Raw genomic sequence first — 8,902 nt, forward strand, 5'->3', positions numbered from 1 at the left:
CCAAAACTGCTCACAATGGGGCAAAGTGAACATCTGTCTCCTGTGTGCCAGGTACCACAAAGACAGAAGCAATTGTGCACAGGCCCATCAGGGGAATTTTAGTAAAGACGTAAGACACAGTAGATGTTAACTGAACAAGTTTAATGAAGGCCTGCAGTATGGCATTAATGGAGTCAGGTACCCAAGGTGGTGTCTTTTCAAGTGGTAGTCTTTGGTTTGCTGTTAAATACTTTTTCTCATATGGCTACAGTAAAGATAAAAATGGGATGTTAGGTACATGAATCCTGTACTACTGGTGGTCATCTAAATACTTAGGAGACATTTTCATTTGTGATGAGAAGGGGTTTTCACAGTTTAAAATTAGAGTTCATGAATAATTGAGACAATATGAGAATTAAACCACATAATTTTAATAACCCCCACAGGGGGAAAATACAGCTTATAAAACCCCAAATGATCAGGCAGAACAGAGACGTACTCGAAAGACGAGCATGGAGGTTGTGGTGGGGTGACTCAGCCAGCAGCAAGGCACCAGTGCAACGGCTTGCTCCTCTCTTCCCTAGCAGGATGGGGAGAATAGCAAGAGCAAAATCAAGAGAGCTTTTGGGTTGAGACAGAGGTTTAGTAAGTGAAGGAAAGAGGGGGGGGAAAAACCCCAAACAATGCAATGGCAGTAACTCACCACCACAAGCAGCCAGTCTCTGAGCAACGGCTACCTTGGTAGGCAAAAAAAACCCCACCACCTTCTGCTTCCCCAGTTTTATTGCCAGGTGTGATGTTCCATGGTAGGGTATATCCCTTGGCCAGTTCAGGTCCGCTGTCCTAGCTGTGTCCTCTCCCAGTTACTCATTGGGAGTGAGGGGCTAGTTAAGAAAAGAGAAGGCTATGACACTGTGCAAGCACTGCTCAGCAATAGCCCAAACACTGGCATATTACCAAATTTCAGCCATAAAGCCCAGCACATAACCCCAGGGACTGCTATTAAGAAAGTATTAATTTGTGTGTGCATGTTTACATTATCTGTTTCTCCCTCCCATTCCCCAAAGCTGAAGGCAGCCCTGTCACTTGGTGTTAGCTTGGGCAAAGTTTTACTCCTCCTACACTGCTGGGATCAGGCGATGACAGGATGTCAATTAGCTGTTCACAAAGCAGATCTTTACATTTTAGCTCTGGAGGTTTTTCTAGTGTAATCCATTTGCTCCTCTCTGAATTTTCTGGGGATAAAAGTCAATTGTAAACAATTTATACTAAATTAATTTCAGCTAATATTTTAACTATACGTGAAACGAAACATTCTTAGCATGGAAGTGCTGCTGGAAAAGTTACTTGAAACGATATTAAACTGTCTTTCTAGGCAACAAGTGTATAAAGAAGCATTGAAGACTGTGCTGAAATACAGTACCAGTGACTGTGTGCTTTCCTAGATCTAATTAAATGTTGCGTATGACAGAGGTTCTCAATGCTGGGACTCCAGCTAACAAGCCTGCTCCCTTTCCTTCTCAGCACAAAGCTTTTCTCACATCACTCCCACCTACAGCATAGCCCTTAGCCTGGCTCTGATGCTCACTGGGACCCTTCTCTCATCTGCCACTAAAATGGCAGAGAATGGCACTTTGGTCCCTTCATTGGTACGGAAAAGTCCAGTGAGCTGCAGGGCCAGTGCAGTCAAGCAGCAGGAACAGGGACAAGGGATATGGCACAGCAGTGGCTGGATCTCCCTCTTCTGGTGGCACTGAACGATTACAACGCTCAGGGCTTCTCTTGAAATTTGTGGTGGTAGCCACAAAAAAAATTTAGTAAGAAGCAGAGACAGATATAAAACCTGTAATACAGGTTATTGCCTCTATAAGAGCTAAACTCCTAATGCAAAAATAAAACTAAAAGTGTTCACAGGGCTGTCTCCTTTAAACCTAAAGGAAGGTTATCAAACTTTCTAAACTTATTTTCAGCTGAAAGCAAGGGCAAGATTAGTTCAGAGCACAGCCTCATGGGTAACAGAAGTATGCTCCAATATAGCATTTGTAAAGTTATAAAGTTGGCTTTTCCAGTTTAGAGACATTTACCTGTTTCTCTCATTGTACAGTATGCTATACTTGAAGAATACTCCAGGAATAGGTCTGTAAAGCAAAAAAGAAAAAAAAAAAAAAGAAAAAGGAAAAAAAGTAGAAGTATGCTTAACTGAAGAAACCTGTCTGGCATTAAATACAGCCAGAAAGAATCTGGCTAATGAATTAAAAGTATTTAAATTTATGGAAGTTGCCTGTGCTTTCTTCAGAAAGGTGACCATTCCGGTTTCAGTGCCAAATGTTCCAGATGAAAGGGGCCATTAAGAATTTCCTCAACTACTCCCCTTCTTTACTGTCCAAAAATGTGGTGTTTTGTTTTTTTAAAAAACCTGTTTTGACAAAGCTAAAAATTCCCTTGAAAAGATGATTAAGGCCATAAGTGAGAGGAAAAAACACAGGCAGATTATAAATAAAGTACTGCTAGAATCAAGTGTGATGGCATAACATTCCTTGGTCAGCTTTGTCAATAATGACATAAGGCTCCTGGATTTCATTTACTTTTGAATTACAGTTCTCCGGCTTTACTTCACCGGATTCGGAAGAGTCACGTTCAGGCTGCAAGAGGTTCCTTCTGCTCTGGACGCTGGTCCTCCTTACGCGTGAAGACCGAACATCAATACTTTGCGGTGGGATGTAGGTGAGGTTAGGGGGCTCTCGGATGTGTCTGAAGCACTCGGAGGCCGTATGTGCATTAGGAGTATCCATTAATAGTCTCTTGCTATCCGAACCAGTAGTGGAATCCTCCACGTTCCCAGCAGTACAGCATGGATCTGAAGATGGCTCAATATGTGCAGCTGCTCTGTTCTGCATCTGAGCATTAGTCAGATATGTGTGTTTTATTTTGGAGTGATTAAACTCTCTTACATGCCTGTCACTTGGACTTGCATATGATACTGACTCAGCTTGGCCAGTTTCCTCTACTGGGTACGTGAGGTCTTCCCGAGTGTCCTTGATTTGTAGTTTTGTGAAGGTTAAAGACAGCTCACAAACTTCCTCGTCCCTAGGGACACTGCAGTTTTGGACAGATGTGATGTCCTTGTATGGCAGAGACTTCAGCTCAGTGGGTTCATCTGCAGGGTCCGGGTCTACGCAGTTTATGGCATCGTTAATTTCTGCTTCAATTGATCCTTCGTGGACTTCTTGAGCTTTGTATGCCAAAGCATTTTTGCTGTCACAAGAGCTGTCAGCAAATACTGCAAAGGCTGGCGGACCGCTTGCTCCTGGTGAGAGTGGCACAGGCCTGATCTCATTTGCAGTTGCCTCTGCAGTGACTGCCAAGACACATTCTTCACTGAGACTGGCTCTTGGCTTTTTTTCAAAAGCTTTTGGAGAAAGATTCTCACTGAAAATAGGTGTTTGTCTTATGACAATGTCACTATATTTGATCAAGAAGTCCTCGCTGTCTGAGCATTTGCCCGGGAAATGTACAGTGTTAATGACTTGCCTTTGGTGTTCCTGAAGCCTGTTAGCGGATTGAGTGACTGCTAACTGAGGCAACTCATCTTTGAGCTTCAGGTTCCCAGCAGCTTCAAAGGCTATATTGCTATTAGTTGAAGACTTCTCTTGAATAGCAAGGCACAAAGACGTCTCACTGCTTTCTTTATTTTCTGGATTTTCAGCGTCTTCTCTCTGGGGTGTCTGATCCTCTTTGTCCTTATCTCCGTGATGCCAGTGCATTTGTGTTCTCTTCTGTAGGGTCTCCTCCAAATTGCCACGTTCTTCTTCATTTGTCATTTCGAGGATGGTTTCACACTCAATTCTTGCCAGGAATATTTCAAATGCAGTCTGCTTTGTTTCCTCATTGTTTCTCTTTTTGACAAGTGAAAACTCTGTTGCTGTTGTTGCAATGTAACCTATTTTTTCCAGTACTGTTTTTACAATGTCATCTGGGAGCACAGATTGAATATAGTAGACAAAATTACCGGTGAATGTCTGAAACAGAATGCAACATTGAAAAACAGATGAACACTGGGGGGGGTCGGGTGGAGGGAAGCATGAAAGACTTCCTAAAAATTCAAAGTACTTCAAAAATTCCTTAAATCTTTAAAAAAGCTATGTTCCTAAAAGCCTGAATTTTGACTAGAAGTTAGTGAGGCTTTTCTATCAGCATTATTTTGTCAGCCTCTCAAGCATTATTGCTTTGCTATAGCACATTAACTTCAGTGAAGCTATGCCAGTTTAAACCTGCTGAGATACTGGCTAAGAGCATCAATATTCAAGAAGGAAAAGAATAAGAAAATCACTTTAGTCAAACTAGAGAAACTCAGAAATAATTCTCATGTGCTTTATCGAAAAATGGAAGTTTTTTAAACAAATGAAGATTCATGGAATAAATCACTGAGGTCTAATCTTTTCCTAAAGAAACAGACATGAAGCACTCACTCTTAATTGTATTTCTTAATTGGTGACAAGACTGTAACGCTGTCTTTTTCCATGGTTCAGACTCCTGCTGTAACTCTACTACCCCTGAATTAAGTTGCCATTTCTTCAAAAGCACCTTTTTGAAAGGAGACTATTCTAGCAGAAATATTGTTGAAACACGCTCTCTTTGCACAAGCTGTCTGCAAAACATGACTTGAATAAAATGCTGCTGCTGTGTAACGACTTAAAACCAAAACCCACTTCCAGTTTACAACCTAGCCCTCATGCCTGGGGTAGCTCCAAAACTGAGTAAATGTTGAACTATTTTTTGTTTGAAATGCTATGATAGGTGAGACTATGCTGACCTAACCATGACCAGCTCCAGGCAAGTCCGAACAGAATGGAGGTAGGAATGCAAAATCAAGACTTCCAGAATTCAGGCTGCCCAGCTTGAGACTGACTTACGTACTTCCTAAGGCTGAGACCTAAGCATTGGTCTCACAAGCTTGGGGGAGAACAAAACTGATCCCCAAAAAGGCCATTAACCTAAAAGCCCATAATATAATGCAGGACTGAGCCCCAGTCCATTCTCAGATAAAGCTGTCAATAGCGCCTTTCACTCCCCAGCTTCTGTTCCTTCTAGAGGGGAAGTCAGGAGCAGGCACTGGGGGGGGGGGCAGGGGACATCAGAGCGGGTGACAGGCATGAAATATGTCAAGAAGTATGCCGCATACAACCAGTAACTTTTTATCAAACCTATATGTGCACAAGATACTGGTTGTTCTCCAACTTGTGCCTTGCATCAGAATTATTTCAGGCCTTCAGCTGGCTGTCTTGCACTTTGGATTACCCACAGTGGTCTTCAAAATTTGATTTTAATGAAGCCTAGGGTTCTTGTGTTATGAAAAGCTGAGCCCACTAACCGCAGACAGTTCCACAGATGAGAGCTAAGGGCAGGAAGAAGGACAGAAATGGCCTTTCCTCATCAGCACCTGTTGCTGTAGGAAGGGAAATAAGTTTGCAGTTTGGGTATTCAGGGATTTTGTTTAAATACAAGTAGATTTTGCACGTGTTGAAGATTACTGTCTCTTCCAGGCAACGAGATGTGTTCAGCATGCTAGGGAAGAGGGGTAACCTTGACTACCTTGCTGCAAAAAGTGACAGCATTTCCTCTTTTGAGTGGTTTTTCCTACCCACTCCACTAGCTGCAGTCCCCAGAGCTGGGAGAGGTGGTGAAATCACTGGACCAGAGACACTGGCCCAACGGGCCTTTGGCATACAACTGTTGGCAAAAGTGAGATCTGCGGCTAAAAAGCATCCCTTCCTTCTAGGTAAATTAAGGATAAAACTCAAGACTAATGGCAGTCTAAGCCTTTCTTTATATCTTTTTACTTCTCTACCACCTCAGGACAAACGAAGGTCTCTGTTTCTGAATCCCTGTGCTGCTCAGTGCTGCTGGGATGGCCCTGAAGGCCTGGCCAAGGCCTGCATGGCCAACGAGAGCACCTCACATGGCCCGCGGCACCCCTAAGCCCCTCCAAACGGGCTCCTAAACGTTGCTCTTACCTCCCGGGGGGGGTGAGCGCCGCTGCCTTGCCTCCTGTGCTCCACGGGCCGGGGGAAGAGGCCTCGAAGTCCCGCGATCGCCAAGCCCCGGGCCGGACCAGGCCCCCCCGGGGCTGGCTGCCCGCCCCCTTCCCCGCGGCCCTTCCCTACCTTCAGCGACCTGATCTCTTTCCGCCATGGGGAGAGCAGCAGGTTGACGCAGAGCAGCTCCAGCACCTCCAGCGCCTTCAGCAGGTCCCGCAGGACGCTGCCGCCCCGCTGCCCGCGGGCCCGCCGGCACCGCTCCGCCACGCCGCGCACGTCCAGGCCGCCGCGCCGCTGCGGGCCCAGCAACCGTCGCGCCCTCGCCTTCAGAGAGGCCTCATCGCACGCCGCCAGCTCGCCCTCCGCCCCCCGGGCCGCGTAGTAGGCCAGGTAGTCCCGCAGCACCTCCTCCTCACCCGCCGGCTCCTTCATGGCGCCGCCAGACCCGCCGGCTCGCCCGCCGCGCGGCTCAGCCCGCCATTGGCCGCTCTGCCGGCGCGCCGGGCGCCTAGTGGCTCCTGGCCGTGTCAGTCAGCGGGGGGGGCGGGGCGCTCCGGCGAACTGAAAGCGAAAGGCGGGAGGGTGGAGGAGGCGGTACTCGCGTGCTGCGCGCGCGCCTCGTCTCAGCGCGGGCGCGTGGCGGCGTCGCGTGAGGGCGGCAGCTGTCGCCCGTCGTCGCCACAGCGCTGGGGTATGCGTCCCGTTCTGCCGCCCGCTCTAGGGAGCCCGCGTTACCGGCCTCCTCCAGGGCCTCCCCGGCCGCCGGTCTCCGCCGCGGTCCCGGGTGTGTTCTGGGTGGGGGGGGGGGGGACGGAGGAAGGGAATGAGGGGGATGTGCGGGATGTGCGCGCAGTGGGCAGGGGCCTGGGAAAGTGAGGCCCCGTGCTAAAGGGCTGGCGTGAGGTAATTGTGCTGTGGGGTGAAACGAGCCCCTCTAACACAGGGCGTTCCTTGTGCCTGCTCTGTTATTCATTTTATTGTATGTTGCCTTTGAATTCCTGGGCTGGGTTTGGGTAACAGTCAGACAAAAGACTTGTGTCTTCTGCTGTGGTGGCTGAAAAGCTTCCTGGGGTGGGTTTAAAATGAAGGTCGGGTCCAGCAGCTGGAAAACAAGCAGCCTGACTTTGATCCAGGTGATTGTGCTAAGCTTGATTTTTTTTGAATCTGAACTTTTGAGTCACTTCCAATGGCTGCTGTGCACCTGTGTGATTTCAGAAATTAGTGCCAGCATTGGCCTCTCATGACCTTAATGTCTGTTGTAGACCAGCTGGGCTGGTGTCTTCAGTGGTGTTTCCACTGACGTGGCTTGTTGCAAGTGTGAATTTGATTTGATGGTTTTTTAATTGCTTATCTTCTTATAGATTGCCTTCGTTACATGGTGCATTTTAAAATGAATATCTGCCTCACTGTTAACCGCTGGGAATGTATGGCTTCTCCTGATTAAGGGAAATCTCAGGCTCGCTTGACCACAGTCCTGTTTTCTTTCTTGCTGAAAGTGGCTGTATGGTGTTGCAAACAAACTGGTTTTCTCCCTGACTTTCCAGGCAAGAGGGCCTTCCAAAAACATATGCTTTTGATCATTGTTCCAAGTGAAATGTTATTAGGAAATACTTTTGTAGAATTTGTGTATGGATAATTGTTATATAAATATTGCTGATCTAGCCAAGAGGGCAGGGGGGACAAATCCCCATACTACTGCCATGTGTTAAAATGAGGCCATCTGCTGCAATGCCTGAGTTTCCTCCCAGGCCATATGTGCCTGTGTACACAGACAAGCGTGGCTGTGTCCTTAGTAGGGTGCCTGCGGGCAGCTCTGCTCTGTGCTTGCCATATGCAAAACTTTAGTGACTCAAACGAGAGAGTTGGATTTCATCTTTTTGCACACCCACTCCCATGGGGGAGGGGAGCAATTGGATTCTTTAACCTTTGCTGTTCTCTTTAACATATAGAAGAGCTGCATTTTGTTAAAGCCTGGTGTGTCTTAGTAGAATATGGGGAATCTTGCTTTGTTGCTGATTTGAGTGTTTTGCTTTTCACTAAAGCTTATTTGGATAATGTAGTTAATACTGAGTTGTCTCATCAGTCTAACTATCACTGTGTTGTTATTCTCTGAATTAGTTTCCTGGCACAGCCTCCGAGAATGGGATTTACGTTCTGTGTTTTGAAGATCCTAATACTTTAAAAGCCTGCCTTGTAAAAGGGAAGCCTAATCACTTCCCTGGCATGTTTGTGGTACCAGTCCCATTGCTGCCAACAGGGCAGAGTACTGGCCCATGACCCAGGTGCCTGAAAGTCCAATTGCAGTTCCCTGAGCTATGAGGTCTCCTATCTTGCTCCTCCTTCTTCAATGAGATTCTGAAATGTTTTGCAAAGAAGTTTAGCTCTTTTCTGGGAGTATTAATTTTGTTTATTACTGATTTCAGTCTCTTGCAGAAATATAAAATCCTGCTGGGAGCAAAGCTGTGACAAAATAATCTTAATTTTTTACAGGGTTCTTTCATGGCTTCATTATAATTTGAATTTAAATAAAAAAAATTCTCCCCTTGTGAATGTATTAGGTTAATTTGGAGTGTAGCAGAAACAGAGTCTATCAAAAAATATTTTTTTTTTTTAAGACTGCAAGAAGGCAGAAGCCTGGTCATTAGTCAAAGGAGAGAAGAGGAATTCAGTGGAAAGGAATGGCCACTTCCAGCTGTGCATGCAAACTGTTGCTGTTTCCCTGGACTTCTAAAGACACAATACCAATACTCAGTGACTTGTGTCAGGCTATATACCTGACTTTTTTTTTTTTCTTCACTGCAGTTGGGCTGATTTAGGCCTCTATGTTGTTGAAATGATAGGAGATGCAGGAGAACAAATAAGAGAATTGAGGTAGACCCAAAACA

General features: G+C 46.1%; 1 protein-coding gene across 4 annotated transcripts; it reads right to left on the reverse strand.

The window, feature by feature from the left end:
- Window positions 1-126: 126 nt before the first annotated feature.
- Window positions 127-6,499, reverse strand: LOC128908687 (uncharacterized). Of its 4 annotated transcripts, none has more exons than XR_008466070.1 (3): window positions 5,994-6,499; window positions 2,064-3,998; window positions 127-863 (listed from the first exon to the last, which is right to left on the reverse strand). XR_008466070.1 is itself a non-coding variant. In XM_054199389.1 (2 exons), the coding sequence occupies exons 1-2, from the start codon at window positions 6,447-6,449 to the stop codon at window positions 2,493-2,495; spliced, it is 1,962 nt and encodes a 653-aa protein (XP_054055364.1). In that variant the 5' UTR covers window positions 6,450-6,499; the 3' UTR covers window positions 127-2,492. The 4 variants fall into 4 exon arrangements, 2 of the variants coding, with proteins under 2 accessions (XP_054055364.1, XP_054055365.1); XR_008466071.1 differs by having other exon boundaries at window positions 127-244; window positions 683-3,998; XM_054199389.1 differs by having other exon boundaries at window positions 127-3,998.
- Window positions 6,500-8,902: the final 2,403 nt, after the last annotated feature.

This window comes from Rissa tridactyla, chromosome 4 (genome assembly GCF_028500815.1).
Source record: "Rissa tridactyla isolate bRisTri1 chromosome 4, bRisTri1.patW.cur.20221130, whole genome shotgun sequence".
NCBI lineage: Eukaryota > Metazoa > Chordata > Aves > Charadriiformes > Laridae > Rissa > Rissa tridactyla.

Coding starts and splice junctions, on each gene's coding strand:
- LOC128908687 (XM_054199389.1), bottom strand. CDS start 6,449: ATGAAGGAGCCGGCGGGTGAGGAGGAGGTGCTGCGGGACTACCTGGCC. Junction 3,999..5,993: donor GCGCTCACCCCCCCCGGGAG/GTAAGAGCAACG, acceptor ATTCTGTTTCAG/ACATTCACCGGTAATTTTGT.